General features: G+C 41.6%; 2 protein-coding genes across 2 annotated transcripts in view; one reads left to right on the top strand and one right to left on the bottom strand.

Moving 5' to 3' along the window:
- The window catches only part of LOC133633769 (tRNA (guanine(26)-N(2))-dimethyltransferase-like), a 104,842-nt gene that overhangs the window by 47,585 nt on the left and 35,317 nt on the right, over positions 1–21,940 (bottom strand). The window lies entirely within an intron of this gene.
- nacc1b (nucleus accumbens associated 1, BEN and BTB (POZ) domain containing b) overlaps positions 1–21,940 on the top strand; it is a 51,505-nt gene that overhangs the window by 19,478 nt on the left and 10,087 nt on the right. The window contains exons 2-4 of the mRNA XM_062026019.1: positions 12,617–12,767; positions 18,845–19,087; positions 19,153–19,344. Coding sequence (XP_061882003.1) covers positions 12,642–12,767; positions 18,845–19,087; positions 19,153–19,344 — 561 coding nt within the window. The 5' untranslated portion in view covers positions 12,617–12,641. The remainder of the gene's footprint in view (positions 1–12,616; positions 12,768–18,844; positions 19,088–19,152; positions 19,345–21,940) is intronic.

Here is a 21,940-nt window from a genome sequence, read left to right as displayed (position 1 = left end):
TTCATCATTGATATATAAACTATCAGACTGCGTGGTCGGTAGTAGTGGCTTTCAGTAGGCCTTTAAGGGTGTAACGGTACACAACATTTTTGGTTCGGTACGCACGATTTGATTCATTTTCGGTACAGTACGAAAACAACAAAATATACATTTTCTTACTGGTGTAATGGTACCCAAAAATGTCGGTTCGGTACGTACCTCGGTTTAGAGGTCACGGTTCGGTTCATTTTCGGTACAGTAAGAAAACAACAAAATATACATTTTAGGGTTATTTATTTACCAAATTTGCTAAATCTTCCACCAAAAATATTTTTCTTAATGGAATATTTGATGTGAAGTAATGGGAACCTTGGATAGGTCAATAATTCATAATAACATTGATTTTGATTCAATATTATGTTTTGAGCAATGATAGTTTGAAAGAAAAAAAAACAGATTGGTTTTATTAGTCAACATTGCAACTTTTTCTAAATTACATTTAAGATTTAAGCTTTTTTATTTAACTTTTGTTATGTTTTTGTTTATTTTAAGTGTTTTTAGAATGTGCCGTGGGCCTTTAAAACATTAGCTGTGGTGTGGGCACACTTTTGACACCCCTGCTGTAGATAATAAAAAATTAAATGTGATAAATCTATGGATATAAAGCAGAGCCTGGCGACGCATGCGCGTTTATCATAACTCTCTCTCTCTGTCTCTGCCCCTCCCTCACCAACGCTGCTGCGCGCACAATTTGTTTTGTTTTTAACCCCTTCTTAACCCTGAACGTACATTGAAAATACACGCAACCCTAACTCAAAATGCCGGACGTTTGAGGCGTTTAAGAAACTCCACCCTGACAGCTCCGCAAAAGAAGACATGTCCGGTGAAAAGAGGACGTATGGTCAGTCTATCCTAGCCCGTTAGCTGCTAGCATGCCCTGTGTTGTGCCTCGGTGTGCATTGTTTACACAACGTGCGTTACGCTACTTAATATGTCTGTGTGGAAACTCGTACGGTACACCTCCGAACCGAACCGGAACCCCCGTACCGAAACGGTTCAATACAAATACACGTACCGTTACACCCCTACATTTTCTGGTTATTTATTTACCAAAATTTGTAAACAATGGCTTTATCCTTTTAACATTGCTTTAAAATGGCTGTGTGTGTGATGGATGTGAGCCACCACTGGGCTGATCAGTGCAACAGCAGGCAGTCATGAATGCTAAGCATAGCAATAACATACATATACACACACAGGCAGTCATGAATGCTAAGCATAACAATAACATACATATACACACACAGGCAGTCATGAATGCTAAGCATAGCAATAACATACATATACACACACAGGCAGTCATGAATGCTAAGCATAACAATAACATACATATACACACACAGGCAGTCATGAATGCTAAGCATAATAATAACATACATATACACACAGGGTCCATTGCCAGGGTTAATGTGGTCAACATATATAAAATAAAAACTAAATGAGATAAGGCTCAGAATTGGTTTCTTAACAAAACCTTTCTACATATAAAGTGCAACATTAAATGGCTTCAAGTTGTTGCTCAGATTAAATAAAATGACAAAACTTTTCTTCTACATACAAAAAGTGCAACATTAAACAGTTTCAAATCAACTCAGCCTCAGATTAACTTTTCTTTTTCCTCCCCAGCCTTTAACCCTAGTGACTTTCACTCAATCTTCATGTTTTTTGCCATAAAAATCAGTTTATCCACATTGTCTGCAGAAAGAGCAGACCTGCTTGCAGCTACAATGTCTCCAGCTGTGGAAAATACCCTTTCACTGGGCAGGGAGCTAGCAGGTATGGCGAGGTAGTGCCTGGCTAACTTGGCAGTAAGAGGATATACTGTATGGGCTCATTGTTCTTCCACCATAGAAGTGGGTCAAAATGTAGTTTTTAATGCAATATGGTCTTAAATCTGCTACTATAAAAACACCAACGGCATTTGTTATTGCTTTAGCCCTGCCTGACTCGCCGAGGAGAGGCTGCTTGAATGCGGTGTTTGCACGACGCTCGTCTTTCTCTTCGTTGAAGCGATGTTATCCATTGTGGTATCGCACAACGAAGCCGAAGTGTTCCCAAACGGGAGATCTTAACGAGGCAGGAGGGTCTTCCAGCTCTGGCTTTTGCATGTTGTCGTTGCTAGCATGCTGTGTGTTGTGCCTCTGTGTGCATTGTTTACACAACGTGCGGTGCGCTACTTAATATGTCCGTGTAGAAACTCGTTCGGTGCACCTCTGTTCCGAACCGAACCCCCCGTACCGAAACGGTTCAATACAAATACACGTACCGTTACACCCTTAGTATTTATCAATAAGCGAACAAAAAGCGAGAGCAACGGGAAAGTGCTCTGCCCGGACAGACTTTGAAAGAAAACAAATCAAAACAAACTGAAACCCAGCTAAACGCTCACGGGAAATGGGGAGCAGACGGCGTCCACAAAGTAGGGCATATTTGGCCTTACCCTGCAAAGGGTCTTCTGTAGTCCAGTGAACAGATAACAACAACAATGTCCCGACAACCAAGGTAGCGAAAGGATCAACTTAAATAGTCTCGGTTGCAAACTGAAAACAGGTGAGGGGAAATGCTCCGGGACGGAAGTGAAGCAGCTAGACTAACAAAACCGGAAGATCCGCCAAAATAAAAGCACAGGACAGGAACTAAAAAACTACACACCTAAGAACACTAACAAAACGCAACATAAAAGGTGACAATACCATGTACAATCCCTGGGGGAAAAATATGGACTCACAGCACACGGAGGATTAGGGCTGGGCCGGTAACAAATCTTGCTTGACGATATGTTAACCTACGAATTACTGCCGCTTAACGATATTATTGCCATTATTTTTAAGAGACCAAATTAACCATTGATGTAATGATAAAACATAATAATAATGCATGCCTATCCACCGCTGCTGCTCACTGCTCCCCTCACCTCCCAGGGGGTGATCAAGGGTGATGGGTCAAATGCAGAGAATAATTTCGCCACACCTAGTGTGTGTGTGACAATCATTGGTACTTTAACTTTTTAGAAACTTTGTTCTCTCGATGTGGAGGAGCAGCGGCTTTACTTTGAGCTCCCCCCGGATGACAGAGCTTCTCACCCTATCTCTAAGGGAGAGACCCGCCACCCGGCGGAGGAAACTCATTTCGGCCGCTTGTACCCGTGATCTTGTCCTTTCGGTCATAACCCAAAGCTCATGACCATAGGTGAGGATGGGAACGTAGATCGACCGGTAAATTGAGAGCTTCGCCACAACGGATCGATACAGCGTCCGCATTACTGAAGACGCCGCACCGATCCCCCTGTCGATCTCACAATCCACTCTTCCATCACTCGTGAACAAGACTCAGAGGTACTTGAACTCCTCCACATGGGGCAGGGTCTCCTCCCCAACCTGGAAATGGCACTCCACCCTTTTCCGGGTGAGAACCATGGACTCGGACTTGGAGGTGCTGATTCTCATCCCAGTTAGGGTTAGGGTTAGAGGAGCCAGATGAGGTGGTTCGGGCATCTGGTCAGGATGCCCTAGGGAGGAAACGCCTCCCTAGGGAGGTGTTTAGGGCACGTCCGACCGGTAGGAGGCCACAGGGAAGACCCAGGACACGTTGGGAAGACTATGTCTCCCGGCTGGCCTGGGAACGCCTCGGGATCCCCAGGGAAGAGCTGGACGAAGTGGCTGGGGAGAGGGAAGTCTGGGCTTCCCTGCTGCCCACTCGACCCGACCTCGGATAAGCGGAAGAAGATGGATAGATGGATGGTCTTATGAAACACTAAAAGAAATCAAGAATATAAATTGTGGTAGTTATTAAAAGTTTCCTTTTTATATCAAGCAGATGATAGAATCACTCAATTTTGACAACAAAAGTATGGAATCGCCCTGTAAAATTTCAACTTCCGAAGCGAAAACCTGCATCAGCTTGGATCTGTTCATTAGTCCGCAGTTAAAAAGGAGATTACGTGCCTCGAACATCTGTTGCACCAGGTGGATTGACGATAGGGTTGGGTATCGAGTATCGAGTATCGATTGGAACCGGGACTAACTTTCCGATTCTCCCGGAATCGTTCAAAAGTTTAAATTTCGATTCCTATTTTTGATACCTGTCCGCCGACCGGAAAAAAATATGTCCGCCGAACCGGAAGAAGAAGCCGCTGAACACCAACGAAGAAGCGCCCACCGCCGGAAGTGTTAGCATAGCCGAGTCAGTCAAGCTCAAGCATGGATAGCGGGCGTCAGTGGTCGAAAGTGTGGCTTTACTTTACAAAAAAAATGAAATAACCGCGAAATAACAGAGCTCCATGTCCATCAAGAAACGAGTGGAGAGAGAGCTGAAGATGTACCAGGACGTTCCACTGATACTTATGTCTGACGACCCTGCTGTGCATGTTGGTGGTCCGGTGGAACCAACAAAAGACTTATCCTTTGCTGTCATATCTCGCTTTCTCCTATTTATGCGTTCAAACTTCTTCCACACCCAGCGAACGTGTATTTTCCACAGCAGGAGACACTATCTGTCCAGAACGCTCACGCATCCTGCCTGAGAAGGCGGATATGGTCATTTTCCTAAACAAGAACTGTCTCTGATTTTATACTGTACCTGCTGCTAATCTGGACTGGGTTTTGTCAAGACGGGGGGGTCGCAGCTTGCTGCGGGGTTCTTCCAACGCAAAAAACGGCTCCGGACGACAGCGTGAAGGTGAGTTTGGATTTATTAACACAAATCACTCAAACTATCACAAACACAAAAATTAAAGCAAAAAGGCAAGCGTGCCTAAAACACAAAAGAAGCTGCTAGTTAGCAGAAAACTATGGCCTGGACTAGGAAAACTTACTTGGTCAGCAAGAGACATAAACTGGTGTGACAAAGACAATGCAGGCAGCACGAGTGAAGAACAAAGGTAGACTTAAATAACAGTGACTTGATTGGTGAAAACAGGTGCGTGACTGAAAACGTAAAACAGGTGCGTGACGTGACAGGTGAAAATTAATGAGTAACCATGGAAACAAACAAACAAGGAAGTGAAACCAGGAACTTAGAAAGTGTCCAAAAAACAGCACATGGCCAAAACAGAAACATGATAAACAGACATGACAGAACCCCCCCCTTACGGACAGATCCCAGATGTCCAAAAACAAAAAACAGGATCAAGAGTCATGGGAGGGCGGGAGGGGGTCATGGCGGTGGGTCGCCAGGCCAAGTGGCCCCGGATCCACCGAGGCATGGTCATGTGGCGGCGACGCGTCGACCGCCGCTGAACCTGACGAGGTGGGCAACCTGGGAATGGCCAAATTCGTGGCCGACGAGGAGGTCGGCGCACCTGGCGTGGCGGACGCCCATGGAATGGCCACATCCTTGGTCGACGAGGAGGTGGGCACGTTGTTGTGGCAGGCAGCGAAGCTTGGCGTGGTGCGTCAGGCGGCGAAGCTTGGCGTGGGGGGTCTTGGTCTTGGTCCTGGTATGGGCGGTCTTGGCAGCTTGGGTCTTGGTCTTGGCGGCGTGGGTCTTGGTCTTGGCGGCGTGGGTCTTGGTCTTGGCGGCGTGGGTCTTGGTCTTGGCGGCGTGGGTCTTGGTCTTGGCAGCGTGGGTCTTGGTCTTGGCGGCGTGGGTCTTGGTGTTGGTCTTGGCAGCGTGGGTCTTGGTGTTGGTCTTGGGCAGTCTTGGTAGTCTTGGTCTTGGTAGTCTTGGTCGTCTTGGTCTTGGCAGTCTTGGTCTTGGTCTTGGCAGTCTTGGTCTTGGCAGTCTTGGTCTTGGTCTTGGCGTGGGTCTTGGTCTTGGCGTGGGTCTTGGTCTTGGCGTGGGTCTTGGTCTTGGCGTGGGTCTAGTACCGGAGCTTGGCAGCGTGGAGCTGGAACTTGGCAGCGTGGAGCCGGAACCGGAGCTTGGCAGCGTGGAGCCGGAACCGGAGCTTGGCAGCGTGGAGCCGGTACCGGAGCTTGGCCACGTGGAGCTGGTACCGGAGCTTGGCCGTGTGGAACTTGACGTGGTGCAGGTGGCCTAGCTGGGGGCTGGGGCTTGGCATGGTGACGGACTGGTGGTGGCGGCCGGGATGCACCCAACCACCTGGTTGGGTGCAGCTGAGCCACCCCACCAACACAGCTCCCGGTCCCAGCCCCCCCCTCAAGGAGCGGATACCAGACGCACTCCCCGTCTGGAACCGTTTTTTGGGGTGGGTGCAGGGAGGTCAGGAGGGGGGAAGAATCCTCCCCATTAAATTGTCCACAATGTCTATTCACCACCCCCACTTTAGACTGGGTCTGAAAAAATCTAAATTTTGAAAAAAATTTCTCAAAAGGATTATTTTTTGAAACAAAGTCCTTAGTGGGCGGCTGACAGAGGGCGTAAATGGAATCTAAAAAAAATCTTGGTCTCTGACGTCATCACCAGTGGGCGGGATGACGTCATCAGCGCGGGTCTCCTGCGGCGGCGAGGAAGACTGCTGGTTGGGGAAACTTGTTGTCCGGAGGAGGATCCTGAGGGAAGGACGCGCCATGCTGGCGAAAAGAAGCCTTTCTGGCTGGCCTCCATCTTCGCCAGCGCGTCTCCATCACCTCGTCATGGCCCGTCTGCGGAAGAACGTCTGCTGCCTGCATTCTGTCAAGACGGGGGGGGTCGCAGCTTGCTGCGGGGTTCTTCCAACGCAAAAAACGGCTCCGGACGACAGCGTGAAGGTGAGTTTGGATTTATTAACATAAATCACTCAAACTATCACAAACACAAAAATTAAAGCAAAAAGGCAAGCGTGCCTAAAACACAAAAGAAGCTGCTAGTTAGCAGAAAACTTTGGCCTGGACTAGGAAAACTTACTTGGTCAGCAAGAGACATAAACTGGTGTGACAAAGACAATGGAGGCAGAACGAGTGAAGAACAAAGGTAGACTTAAATAACAGTGACTTGATTGGTGAAAACAGGTGCGTGACTCAAAACGTAAAACAGGTGCGTGACGTGACAGGTGAAAACTAATGAGTAACCATGGAAACAAACAAACAAGGAAGTGAAACCAGGAACTAAGAAAGTGTCCAAAAAACAGCACATGGCCAAAACAGAAACATGATAAACAGACATGACAGGTTTTGCAAGTAGTTTCTTATTGTTTATTTGCTTTTCTGCACCAGGTTAGCCCATCAGTGGGAGCACGGTAACATTTTTAAGTACCTGCAGCATCATACACTTGTGTGTGTAAATGTGTTTTCATGAGGTTTCCTGCAGCATCATACACTTATGTGTAAATGTGTTTTCATGAGGTTTCCTGCAGCATCATACACTTATGTGTAAATGTGTTTTCATGAGGTTTCCTGCAGCATCATACACTTATGTGTAAATGTGTTTTCATGAGGTTTTCAAAAATAAAGCTCTCTTGAGGAAAGTGTACCCCTGGGAAAATGTATTCATAATTTATAATATTTATATTCAAGTTCATAGATTTGATATTTATATTCTAGTTGAAAACAGCCCTGTGAGGAATTTATAGTAAAGTTCATAAAAAGTTAATAGAATTAAAATTGATGGAGAATGTCAGGCTATTTCATTCAGAAAGACTGTAGGTGAGCTAGCTCATTTAAAATATCCTAAACTTTTTTTTGACCCTGCCTCTTAAAAGAATCGGAATCGAGAATCGCCAGGAATCGGAATCGAAACAAAGAATCGGAATCGTTCGAATTCAAACGATACCCAACCCTAATTGACGATGAATCATGGCTGCAACACGAGAGATGTCAATTGAAACGAAGGAGAGAATTGTCTAACCTCTTCAACAATCAACAAGAGATGTTGATTGTTCACAGTCTGCTGTGTGTAAAATGTGGACTAAGTACAAACAACATGGGGAGGTTGTAAAAAAGGCAAGCATACTGGTAGGCCAAGGATATCATCGGAAAACATTCAAGCAATATGTCTTGAAAACAGAAAATGCACATCAAAACGAAAGAAGAACAATTGAGCAGAAACTGGAGTCAGAATCTGTGACCCAACTGTAAGAGAGCGCCTAAAAGCAGAAAGCCGCCATTAACATCCAAACATAAAAACAACTAAGGGCTAAGGAAAACAATGGTGGACTATGGATAACTGGATGAAAGTCATATTTACTGATTCATCTTAAGTGGGCAAGATGACTATGCTGCACCTTTTGTTTGGTGTTGGTTCCAAAGAGATTTATGAAGATGACTGCCTGAAGAAAACGTGCACATTTCCACAGTCATTGAAGGTATGGCTGTCATTACATCTTCAATAAGTGCACACGTTTACTTTGTGTATCTCTTTTTCCATCAATGGAAAAGATGTTTGGGGATAATGACATCATTTTTCAAGATGATAATGCATCTTTGCGAGGCTTTGGTAGAAATTGAAGAAAATGGTGGATGACAAGACTCCAACCTGCCATGCTGGTCTGACAACAGCAATCAGAAAAAGTTGGAGCAAGATTGATGAAGAGTACTGTTTGTTTGTCTCGTTAATAAGTCCATGCCTCGGAGACTGCAAGCCGTTTTAAAAGCGAGAGGTGGTGCAACAAAGTACTAGTGGTGTGCTGGAGTGTTTTGTTTAATGATTCCATAGTTGTTTTTAGAATTCAGTGATTCCATAATGCAGTGGTTTTTGTCCTGGTCGTGGAACTGTGGACCAGCTCTATACTCTCGGCAGGGCCCTTGAGGGTGCATGGGAGTTTGCCCAACCAGTCTACACGGGCTTTGTGGACTTGGAGAAGGCATTCGACCGTGAATCCTGTGGGGAGTGCTCAGGGAGTATGGGGTATCGGACTGTCTGATTGTGGCAGTCCGCTCCCTGTACGATCAGTCTCAGAGGTTGGTCCGCATTGCAGTAAGTCGGACACGTTTCCAGTGAGGGTTGGACTCCGCCAAGGCTGCCCTTAGTCACCGATTCTGTTCATAACTTTTATGGACAGAATTTCTAAGGGCAGTCAGGCGTTGAGGGGATCCGGTTTGGTGGCTGCAGGATTAGGTCTCTGCTTTATGCAGATGATGTGGTCCTGATGGCTTCATCTGGCCAGGATCTTCAACTCTCACTGGATCGGTTCGCAGCCGAGTGTGAAGCGACTGGAATGAGAATCAGCACATCCAAGTCCGAGCCCATGGTTCTCGCCCGGAAAAGGGTGGAGTGTCATCTCCGGGTTGGGGAGGAGACCCTTCCCCAAATGGAGGAGTTCAAGTACCTCGGAGTCTTGTTCACGAGTGAGGGAAGAGTTGATCGTGAGATCGACAGGCGGATCGGTGCGGCGTCTTCAGTAATGCGGACGCTGTATCGATCCGTTGTGGTGAAGAAGGAGCTGAGCCGGAAGGCAAAGCTCTCAATTTACCGGTCGATCTACGTTCCCATCCTCACCTATGGTCATGAGCTTTGGGTTATGACCGAAACGACAAGATCACGGGTACAAGCGGCCGGGTGGCGGGTCTCTCCCTTAGAGATAGGGTGAGAAGCTCTGTCATCCGGGAGGAGCTCAAAGTAAAGCCGCTACTCCTCCACATCAAGAGGAGCCAGATGAGGTGATTCGGGCATCTGGTCAGGATGCCACCCGAACGCCTCCCTAGGGAGGTGTTTAGGGCACGTCCGACCGGTAGGAGGCCACGGGGAAGACCCAGGACACGTTGGGACGACTATGTCTCCCGGCTAGCCTGGGAACGCCTTTGGATCCCTCGGGAAGAGCTGGACGAAGTGGCTGGGGAGAGGGAAGTCTGGGCTTCCCTGCTTAGGCTGCTGCCCCCGTGACCCGACATCAGATAAGCGGAAGAAGATGGATGTATGGGCATAATGCAGTGTTTTTCAACCTTTTTTGAGCCGAGGCACATTTTTTTCATTGAAAAAATCCAAAAAGGCACGCCACCAGCAGAAATCATTAAAATATGAAACTCGATAGACGATAAAAAGTCATCTGACATGACTTCAAACCATAACTAAGCATGCAACACTATAGCTCTTGTCTCAAAGTAGGTGTACTGTCACCACCTGTCACATCACCCCCTGACTTATTTGGAGTTTTTCCGCTGTTTTCCTGTGTCGTGTTTTACTTCTTGTCTTGTGCTCCTATTTTGGTGTCTTTTCCTGTTTTGTTTGTTTTCCTGTAGCAGTTTCATGTCTTCCTTTAAGCGCTATTCCCTGCACCTGCTTTGTTTTAGCAAACAAGAATATTTCAGTTGTTTTTATCCTTCTTTGTGGGGACATTGTTGATCGTCATGTCATGTACGGACGTACTTTGTGGACGCCGTCTACTCCACACGCTGTAAGTCTTTGCTGTCGTCCAGCATTCGGTTTTCCTTCACTTTGTCGCCAGTTCAGTTGTAGTTTCGTTCTGCATAGCCTTCCCTAAGCTTCAATGCCTTTTTTTTTTTTTTTAGGGGCACTCACCTTTTGTTTATTTTTCAGTTTAAGCATTAGACACCTTTTTACATGCATGCTGCCTCCCGCTGTCGTCTGCATATTGTGATCACGACAAAGCAATTAGCTACCTGCTGCCACCTACTGATATGGAAGAGAATTACACGGTTACTCTGCCGAGCACCGACACTCAATAACAACATATCATTTGCAGACTATAATTACTGGTTTGCAAATTTTTTTTTTACCCCAAATAGGTGAAATTAGATCATCTCCCACGGCACACCAGACTGTATCTCACGCATATTGCCAACCCTCCCGGTTTTACCGGGAGACTCCCGGTATTCAGCGCCTCTCCCGATAACCTCCCGGCAGAAACTTTCTCCCGATAAACTCCCGGAATTCAGCCGGAGCTGGAGGCCACGCCCCCTCCAGCTCAATGCGGACCTGAGTGGGGACAGCGGCGACAGTCTGTTTTCACGTCCGCTTTCCCACAATATTTACAGCGTGCCTGCCCAATCACGTTATAACTGTAGAATGATCGAGGGCGAGGTTTCTTTCTTATGTGGGTTTATTGTTAGGCAGTTTCATTAGCGTCCTCCCAGCGCGGTAACAACACACAACAACAGCAGTCACGTTTAGTCTACCGTAAAGCAGTTCGTCTGCTGTAAACAGCAATGTTGTGACACTCTTAAACAGGACAATACTGCCATCTACTGGATAGCCTCCAGAACACTGAAATTCAAGTATTTCATATATATATATATATATATATATATATATATATATGTATATATATATATATATATATATATATATATATATATATATATATATATATATATATATATATATATATATATATATATATGAAATACTTGAGTTGGTGAATTCTAGCTTAAATATATTCCCCTCTTAACCACGCCCACCCACCCCCCATCCCACCTCCCGGTATCGGAGGCCTCAAGGTTGGCAAGTATGATCTCACGGCACACTAGTAGCTTGTTCTAAAATGAAACTGGTACTACCATTATTTATTTACTTGATCTCTTTTAGTGTTTCTTAAAGCCAGAACGTTGCCATTTGAAATGACTAAAGTTTTGTCACATCTGCAAAATAAACTGAATGAACATCCTCCAAGTCTGCCAATTCTATCCGTTTTGTACATATGCTAAAAGAATTATATAGTTGAACCTGTTTGAGTCATCCTTGTTTACCGTATGTCAACAGCTCGTCAACAACTCCAGGTGCAAAGTGTAAAAGCCAGCATGTGTGATGGTATGGGGGTGTATTAGTGTCCAAGGCATGGGTAACTTACACATCTGTGAAGGCACCATTAATGCTGAAAGGTACATACAGGTTTTGGAGCAACATATGTTGCCATCCAAGGAACATCATCATGGACGCCCCTGCTTATTTCAGCAAGACAATGCCAAGCCACGTGTTACATCAATGTGGCTTCATAGTAAAATAGTGCGGGTACTAGACTGGCCTGCCTGTAGTCCAGACCTGTCTCCCATTGAAAATGCGTGGCGCATTATGAAGCCTAAAATAGCACAAGGGAGACCCCCGGACTGTTGAACAACTTAAGCTGTACATCAAGCAAGAATGGGAAAGAATTCCACCTGAGAAGCTTCAAAAATGTGTCTCCTCAGTTCCCAAACGTTTACTGAGTGTTGTTAAAAGGAAAGGCCATGTAACACAGTGGTAAAAATGCCCCTGTGACATGTTCTTTGCAATGTGTTGCTGCCATTAAATTCTAAGTTAATGATTATTTGCCCCCAAAAAATGTTGTTTCTCAGTATGAACATGAAATATCTTGTCTTTGCATTCTATGCAATTGAATATAAGTTGAAAAGGATTTGCAAATCATTGTATTCTGCTTTTATCTACGAATTACACAACTTCCCAACTTCACCGGTTTTGGGTTTTGTGCTCGGAATCTAGTAAAGGACGGATTATTTTTTTAGGTCGGGTTGACTGTTGGTCCACTTTTGATCACAGCTTTTTGTGATGCGCCGCTGTGACGGTGAAATAGACGCCTTATATAAGCGACTTTGTTTTGACCGAGCGGTGGGAAAGAAAAGTGGGCCAGAAAACATCCAGACACTCAGTTTGAAGTGGTGCGGGAAAGTAAAAAAAAAAAAATTGACTACGTTCGGAGGTTTGTGGGGAGGAAGTCGGGAAGGGGGGGGTTTGAAATGAGGTTGTTTTAGTGAACATTCAAGTCATGTGTTTTTGTGTGGTGGTGGTGGTGGTGGGCCCCTCACAGACCCGGTGGTGCTGGGCACAGCATTATGGCTCAGACGCTACAGATGGCGATCCCCAACTTTGGCAACAACGTCCTGGAGTGTTTGAACGAGCAGCGTCTGCAGGGCCTCTACTGTGACGTCTCCGTGGTGGTCAAGGGACACGCCTTTAAGGTGAGGTACTTTCCTTTTCATCTCCAGCGCCAATAAAACGCCTTTCTTCATTCAAATGCCGTATTTTTTTTCTTTCATTTTCTCAAAAATGGACAGTGCGCCTTATAACCCGGTGCGCCTAATGTACAGATTATTTCTGGTTGTGCTTGCCGACCTTAAAACATTTTAATTTAGGACATGGTGGAGCCTAAACCGAGTTTCTTAACATGGAGATATTCATGGTAGCAGGGGTGTATATTGTAGCGTCCCGGAAGAGTTAGTGCTGCAAGGGGTTCTGGGTATTTGTTCTGTTGTGTTACGGTGCGGATGTTCTCCCGAAATGTGTTTGGCATTCTTGTTTGGTGTGGGTTCACAGTGTGGTGCATATTTGTAACAGTGTTAAAGTTGTTTATACGACTACCCTCAGTGTGACCTCAGTGTTTCCCATAAACTGCCAAGATACCTGTGGCGGTGGGGGCGTGGCTATGGGCGTGGTCACCATGACATCAGACAGCATAATTTACTACAATGATATGATTTTTTCTAAAAAGGCTCAAAAAATGTATACTTACTAATTAATAATAACAGTTTTGTTTTAAACGTCCATCCATCCATCCATTTTACAATAAAATTACAACACTTTATGTACATATTTATATACAGATTTGAACAATAAGTTATTCACTGAACTATATTCATTAATTGTGGTTCTTACAAAAAATATATCTTATAAAATATAAAAGCTAAAATGTCTCTTAAAGCTCTGCCCCTTTAATTAGTGCATACTAAATAATTTAACTTTTGCCTACTACTACAACCATATTATTTACCAGCAACATAAAGTGAAACAGAGGCAGAGGTGTCCTGCCACAGTCAGTAACAAATAAACAGAAAACAGTAGTGGTCAAATACAAATAAGGCAACAAGAGAAGTATCCTACACTTCTCTTTTGTAAAGTAAATCTGAACAGCCGATACGGGCATCTACATCAACTATATGATTTGCCTGAGAAGCTGGACAGGACAAAAAAATAAAAAAAAATAAAATTATTTTTTTATTTGTGGCGGACGTAATTCTTTCGTGGCGGGCCGCCACAAATAAATGAATGTGTGGGAAACACTGGACCTGTATGACTGTTGACCAAGTATGCTTTGCATTCGCTTGTGTGTGTGAAAAGCCGTAGATATTATGTGATTGGGCCGGCACGCAAAGGAAGTGTTTAAGGTTTATTGGCGCTCTGTACTTCTCCCTACGTCCGTGTACACAGCGGCGTTTTAAAAAGTCATACATTTTACTTTTTGAAACCGATACCGATCATTTCCGATATTACATTTTAAAGCATTTATCGGCCGATAATATCGGCAGCCCGATACTATCGGACATCTCTAGTGTGTGGTCGCTCTTCTCGTGCTGTGAAATAAGTCTGCTTTGGCATCGCTTACCAGAAAAGACCGGTCTCATCACAGTTAAAACTTGCTGTGGTACGAGGCCAGCTTCGGGCGATTATTTCATACTTATGAGCGCCATTAATGTACTCGTCGCAAATAGTCCTTTTGAGACTCGTACCGAGTTAGCAAGATGGACAAAACTTGTCCAAAAGGTGGAAAAACACAGAAAAGGCTGGCAGGCTAAAGTGCTGAGAAGTGACATATTATGGTAAGAGTCATTCAAATAACTATAACATATAGAACATGCTATACGTTTACCAAACAATCTGTCACTCCTAATCGCTAAGTCACATGAAATCTTATACGTCTAGTCCGGGGGTCGGCAACCCGCGGCTCTAGAGCCGCATGCGGCTCTTTAGCGCCGCCCTAGTGGCTCTCTGGAGATTTTTCAAAAATGTATGAAGAATGGAAAAAGATGAGGGGAAAAAAAATCTATTTTTTTGTTTTAGTATGGTTTCTGTAGGAGGACAAACATCCCTAATTGTTATAAATCACACTGTTTAAATTAAACATGCTTCACTGATTCGAGTATTTGGCGAGCGCCCTTTTGTCCTACTTATTTTGGCGGTCCTTGAACTCACCGTATAGTTTGTTTACATGTATAACTTTCTAGGACGTGCTTTATGCCACTTTTTCTGTCTCATTTTTGTCCACCACACTTTTAACGTTGTGCGTGAATGCACAAAGGTGAGTTTTGTTGATGTTATTGACTTGTGTGGAGTGCTAATCAGACATATTTGGTCACTGCATGACTGCAAGCTAATCGATGCTAACATGCTATTTAGGCTAGCGATATGTACATATTGCATCATTATGCCTCATTTGTAGGTATATTTGAGGTCATTTAGTTTCCTTTAAGTCCTCTTAATTACATTTATATCTCATGACACATGTAATATGGCTTTTAATTTTTTGCGGCTCCAGACAGATTTGTTTTTGTATTTTTGGTCCAATATGGCTCTTTCAACATTTTGGGTTGCCGACCCCTGGTCTAGTCTCTTACGTGAATGAGCTAAATCATATTATTTGATATTTTACGGTAACGTGTTAATAATTTCACACATAAGTCGCTCCTGATTATAAGTCGCACCCCCCAATTTTTTTTTCACAAATTAAAACTTTCTTTCAAACACAAAAATGTTTCACAAATTGTAAAATGTTTCAAACTCAAAAAAATGTTTTACGAACTCAAAAAAAAGTTACACAAACTCAAATTTAAAAAAAAAAAGTTTCACAAACTCAGAACAATTATTCACAAACTCAAAAATGTTTTACAAACTCAAAAAAATGTTTCACAAATCCCCCAAAAATGTTTCATTAAATCAAAAAATTGTTTCACAAATCAGAAAAAAAGTTAGCAAGATGGACAAAACTTGTCCAAAAGGTGGAAAAACACAGAAAAGGCTGGCAGGCTAAAGTGCTGAGAAGTGACTACCGTATTTTTCGGAGTATAAGTCGCACCGGCCGAAAATGCATAATAAAGGAGGAAAAAAACATATACACTACCGTTCAAAAGTTTGGGGTCACATTGAAATGTCCTTATTTTTGAAGGAAAAGCACTGTACTTTTCAATGAAGATAACTTTAAACTAGTCTTAACTTGAAAGAAATACACTCTATACATTGCTGATGTGGTAAATGACTATTCTAGCTGCAAATGTCTGGTTTTTGGTGCAATATCTACATAGGTGTATAGAGGCCCATTTCCAGCAACTATCACTCCAGTGTTCTAATGGTACAATGTGTTTGCTCATTGGCTCAGAAGGCTAATTGATGATTAGAAAACCCTTGTGCAATCATGTTCACACATCTGAAAACAGTTTAGCTCGTTAGAGAAGCTACAAAACTGACCTTCCTTTGAGCAGATTGAGTTTCTGGAGCATCACATTTGTGGGGTCAATTAAACGCTCAAAATGGCCAGAAAAAGAGAACTTTCATCTGAAACTCGACAGTCTATTCTTGTTCTTAGAAATGAAGGCTATTCCACAAAATTGTTTGGGTGACCCCAAACTTTTGAACGGTAGTGTATAAGTCGCACTTTTTGGGGAAATGTATTTGATAAAAGCCAACACCAAGAATAGACATTTGAAAGGCAATTTAAAATAAATAAAGAATAGTGAACAACAGGCTGAATAAGTGTACGTTATATGAGGCATAAATAACCAACTGAGAACGTGCCTGGTATGTTAACGTAACATATTATGGTAAGAGTCATGCTATACCAGGGGTGTCAAACTCAAATACAGAGTGGGCTAAAATGTAAAACTGAACAAAGCCGCGGGCCAAAGTTGAACAAATTAACCTTTTAATAGGGACCCAAACAAGTTTTGCATTGAATATTGAACAAGCAAGGCTTATATAACTTTATAGTGACATGCAAAATCCAGTTTCAAATAATAATAATAATGATTACAAAATATCAATGGCATATCAAATACAGCCTTCTGAGGTAAATAGCAAGATTAACTTTTTCCACAGGCTAATAAATTTGAAAATAAAATAACAATTAATAAACCAACCATTAAGGCCTTTAAACTGCTCAGTTTGCAACACACTGATCTAATCTGATGTGCCCAAGCCAGATACCTGTCATCTTTTCTTGGATGCTAGTTCATTAATGTCGGGGCTGAGGCTTTGAGCTGAGGCAACCTTCATTATCCAACCAAGGTGTTCATCAGTCATTATATCTCGTAGTCCACCCGGACCAAAGTCTTGGGGGCGTGCCTTAAAGGCACTGCCTTTAACGTCCTCTACAAGCTGTCGTCACGTCCGCTTTTCATCCATTCTAACAACGTGCCGGACCAGTCACAAGATATGTGCGGCTTCTGTACGCACACTCACGTGAATGCAACGCATACTTGATCAACAGCGATACAGGTTACACTGAGGGTGGACATATAAACAACTTTAACACTCTTAGAAATATACCGCACACTGTGAAGCCACACCAAACAAGAATGACAAACACATTTCGGGAGAACATCCGCACCGTAACACAACATAAACACAACAGAACAAATACCCAGAAGCCTTTGCAGCATTAACTCTTCCGGGACACTACAAAATACACCCCCTGCTACCACCAAAACCCCCCCACCTCCCTCACACACACACCTTGTAGCAGCCGCACATACTATGTGACAGGGCCAGCACTCGTTGGACTGGATGAAAAGCGGACGTGACGATTTTCGGGAGGGGCACTGAAATTTGGGAGTCTCCCGGGAGGGTTGGCAAGTATGAGAGTTAGCGGTGAATGCGGTGTTACCGCCGCTGTATATATAATCAGCGTTTGACACCCATGTGCTATACGTTTACCAAACAATCTGTCACTCCTAATCGCTAAATCCCATGAAATCTTATACGTCTAGTCCAGGCCTGGGCAATTATTTTGACTCGGGGGCCACATTTAGAGAAAAAAATGTGTCTGTGGGCCGGTATATCTATTTTTAGGGACACTAATACAAAACGTCACAATAATGTCTGATTGAATGCTAAAAACGTTATGACAGACCGCCTTAAAAAACGTAATGGAATTTTACATTTTTCTATGAACGATAAAACATTGAATATTGACAAAATATGAATGTCGCATCCCCTTTCGATCAACATATTTTACAATCAAGTGAAACGCAACAAACAGTGAAATATGAACGCGAAGGGTGACCATAGTAACTAATTAGATTACCATAGTAACTGGTATATCATCCATAAGCGCAGATTCCAAGCATTGAAATACTTTGTATAGTTCAAGACTTACGGTCATTAGAAAACATCACTGCACATCATAATGGCAGCTACACTTTCCATCTTAAAGATCTAAAAAAATTATTTGGGAATGTCCGGCGGGCCAGATTGAAAAGTTTAACGGGCCGCATGTGGCCCCCGGGCCTTAATTTGCCCAGGTTTGGTCTAGTCTCTTACGTGAATGAGCTAAATGATATTATACGGTAATGTGTAAATAATTTCACACATAAGTCGCTCCTGAGTATAAGTCGCACCCCCCGGCCAAACTATGAAAAAAACTGCGACTTATAGTCCGAAAAATACGGTAGTAGTGTCCTGCGCAGGAAGTGACATGGAGGGCTTCGCCTCCCCCAAAAATGCTTCCCCCTGCTTTTTGCCTGCAGGTGGGTTAGAAAATGAATGAAGGAATGAAGTGTTGGTACAAACGGAGGCGTATTTGGCTCAATCTACAAGTTCTTAAATGGAAACGTCGGTAAATAGAGTGGTTTGTATATCAAGGTCCTTGAAAGGAGTGCTCCAAATGTTGAAGAAATGCACACAATCGTCGTCTTATTTGTTGTATTGTTCCATAAGTGGTGGAACGGCGTGCCTGCAGACAGCCTCTGCATTGCTCATTTTCCCAGAGTTCACTCGACCAAATCGTTTTTCTTTTTTTTCCCGGAAGATGTAAAGTCGAGTTTAATTAGTCCCTCAGTGATTGCAGTTCAAGTCAATTGGTGAGATAAGAAAATAATTTGCTAGAGTCCTAATTCGAATGTTTTTCTTCCCAGCAGTGCATATCAAGTTTGGAGGTGTCTTGATGATCTCAATATGATGATTTATACACGGCTTGCAGTAATGCGCCAGACTGCAATTAAATAGCAAAAATAACGATTAAAAAGTCCTGTTTTCGCCCCGCCAACCTTAGGCGCATCGTGCTGTGCTGGCCGCCAGCTCCTCGTACTTCCGGGACCTGTTCAATGCCGGCGGGAAGAGCTCCGTGGTGGAGCTGCCGCCCGCCGTGCAGCCGCAGAGCTTCCAGCAGATTCTGGCCTTCTGCTACACGGGCCGCCTCAGCATGAACGTGGGCGACCAGTTCCTGCTCATGTACACGGCCGGCTTCCTCCAGATCCAACAGATCATGGAGAAGGGGACAGAGTTTTTCCTCAAGGTACGATCCGGAGGGGACGGCAAGACAATGGAATGAGAATGAACTGAACGTGTGTCCTCTGGCAGGTCTCGTCCCCGAGCTGTGACTCACAGGGTCTCCACACAGAGGAGACTGAGCCTCAGAGTCCGGTCACGCCGACGGTGGGAGGGGCCGGCGGCACCTTGGCTTCCACCAGACCCGCCTCTTGTTTGACGCCCCTCCCTCTCATGTCCAAGGTGAAGACGGAACAGACGGCCACCACACCTCAGCCTCAACAGGTAGACCTACTCATAACTGAAATTACTGCCAAAGCTCCACAAACTCAAAAATGTTTTGCAAACTCAAAAAAACATTTCACAAACTCAAAAATGTTTAAAAAAAGTTTCACAAACACAGAAAAATGTTTCACAAATTCAAAAAAGTTTAAAAAAAGTTTCACAAACTCAAAAATTTAAAAAAAAAGTTTCACAAACTCAAAAAAATGTTTCACAAACTCAAAAATGTTTAAAAAAGGTTTCACAAACACAAACATTTTTTACAAACTCAAAAAAAAGTTTCAAAAACTAAAAAATGTTTCACAAATTAAAAGCATTTTTTCCAAACAAGAAAATGTTTCACAAATTCAAAAATGTTTCAAACTCAAAAAAATGTTTTACAAATTAAAAAAAAAAGTTTCATAAACTCAAAAATGATTTAAAAAAACGTTTCACAAACTCGGAACAATTATTCACTAACTCAAAAATGTTTCACAAACTCAAAAAAATGTTTCACAAATCCCCCAAAAATGTTTCATTAAATCCAAAAATGTTTTCACAAATCCAAAAAAAAGGTTTCACTATCTCAAAAAAGTTTCACAAACTCAAAAATGCTTAAAAAAAGTTTCACAAACACAAAAATGTTTCACAAACCCAAACATTTTTAAAACATTTTCTCACAAACTCACAAATGTTTCAAAAATGTTTCACAAACTCAAAAAAGTTTCACAAACTCAAAAATGTTTAAAAAAATGTTTCACAAACACAATTTAAAAAAAAAAACTCAAAACAATTATTCACAAACTCAAAATTTGTTCACAAACTCTAAACATTTTCACAAACTCAATTTTTTTTCACAAACTAAAAAATGTTTCACAAATTAAAACAATTTTTTCAAACACAAAATGTTTCACAAATTCAAAAATGTTTCAAACTCAGAAAAAAGTTCTAAAAATTAAAAAAAAAGTTTCACAAACTCAAAAATGTTTAAAAAAAAGTTTCACAAACAAACATTTTTCACAAACTCAGAACTATTATTCACAAACTCAAAAAAAAAGTTTCATAAACTCAAAAATTTAAAAAAAAACAAACGTTTCACAAACTCGGAACAATTATTCACTAACTCAAAAATGTTTCACAAACTCAAAAAAATGTTTCACAAATCCCTCAAATATGTTTCACTATCTCAAAAAAGTTTCACAAACTCAAAAATGCTTAAAAAAAGTTTCACAAACACAAAAATGTTTCATAAACTCAAACATTTTTAAAACATTTTCTCACAAACTCAAAAATGTTTTAAAAAAGTTTCACAAACTCAAAAATGTTTCACAAACACAAATTTTTTTTACAAACTCAGAACAATTATTCACAAACTCAATTTTTTTTCACAAACTCAAAAATGGTTCACAAACTCAAAAAAATGTTTCACAAACTAAAAAATGTTACACAAATAAACTATTTTTTCAAACACAAAAATGTTTCACAAATTCAAAAATGTTTCAAACTCAAAAAACTGTTTTAAAACTCTAAAAAAAGTTTTTAAAACTAAAAAAGTTTCACAAACTCAAAAATGTTTAAAAAAAAAGTTTCACAAACGCAAACATTTTTCACAAACTCTGAACAATTATTCACCAACTCAAAAATGTTTCACAAACTCAAAAAAAAAGTTTCATAAATTCAAAAATTAAAAAAAAAAAAAAAAGTTTCAAAAACTCGGAACAATTATTCACAAACTCAAAAATGTTTCACAAACTCAAAAAAATGTTTCACAAATCCCCCAAAAATGTTTTATTATCTCAAAAAAGTTTCACAAACTCAAAAATGCTTAAAAAAAGTTTCACAAACACAAAAATGTTTCACAAACTCATACATTTTTAAAAAATGTTCTCACAAACTCAAAAATTTTAAAAAAAAGTTTCACAAACTCAAAAATGTTTTAAAAAATGTTTCACAAACACAAAATTTTTTACAAACTCAGAACAATTATTCACAAACTCAAATTTTTTTCACAAACTCAAAAATGGTTCACAAACTCAAAAAAATGTTTCACAAACTAAAAAATGTTACACAAATAAACTATTTTTTCAAACACAAGAATGTTTCACAAATTCAAAAATGTTTCAAACTCAAAAAACTGTTTTAAAACTCTAAAAAAAAGTTTTAAAAACTAAAAAAAAAAGTTTCACAAACTCAAAAATGTTTAAAAAAAAAGTTTCACAAACGCAAACATTTTTCACAAACTCAGAACAATTATTCACAAACTCAAAAATGTTTCACAAACTCAAAAAAATGTTTCACAAATCCCCCAAAAATGTTTCATTAAATCAAAAAAATGTTTCACGAATCCAAAAAAAAGTTTTCACTAACTCAAAAAAGTTTCACAAACTCAAAAATGTTAAAAAAAAAAGTTTCACAAACACAAGAATATTTCACAAACTCAAAGATGTTTAAAACATTTTTTCACAAACTCAAAAATGTTTCAATAAAGTTTCAGTAATTCAGAAAAATGTTTCACAAACTCAAAAATGTTTCACAAAATGTTTTAAAAACGTTTCATAAACACAATTTTTTTTACAAACTCAGAACAATTATTCACAAACTCTAATTTTTTTTTTCACAA

The sequence above is a fragment of the Entelurus aequoreus genome, linkage group LG18 (assembly GCF_033978785.1).
Source record: "Entelurus aequoreus isolate RoL-2023_Sb linkage group LG18, RoL_Eaeq_v1.1, whole genome shotgun sequence".
Taxonomy (NCBI): domain Eukaryota; kingdom Metazoa; phylum Chordata; class Actinopteri; order Syngnathiformes; family Syngnathidae; genus Entelurus; species Entelurus aequoreus.
The sequence above is the reverse complement of the archived record's forward strand: the minus strand, read 5'-3'. Positions and strand labels throughout refer to the sequence as shown.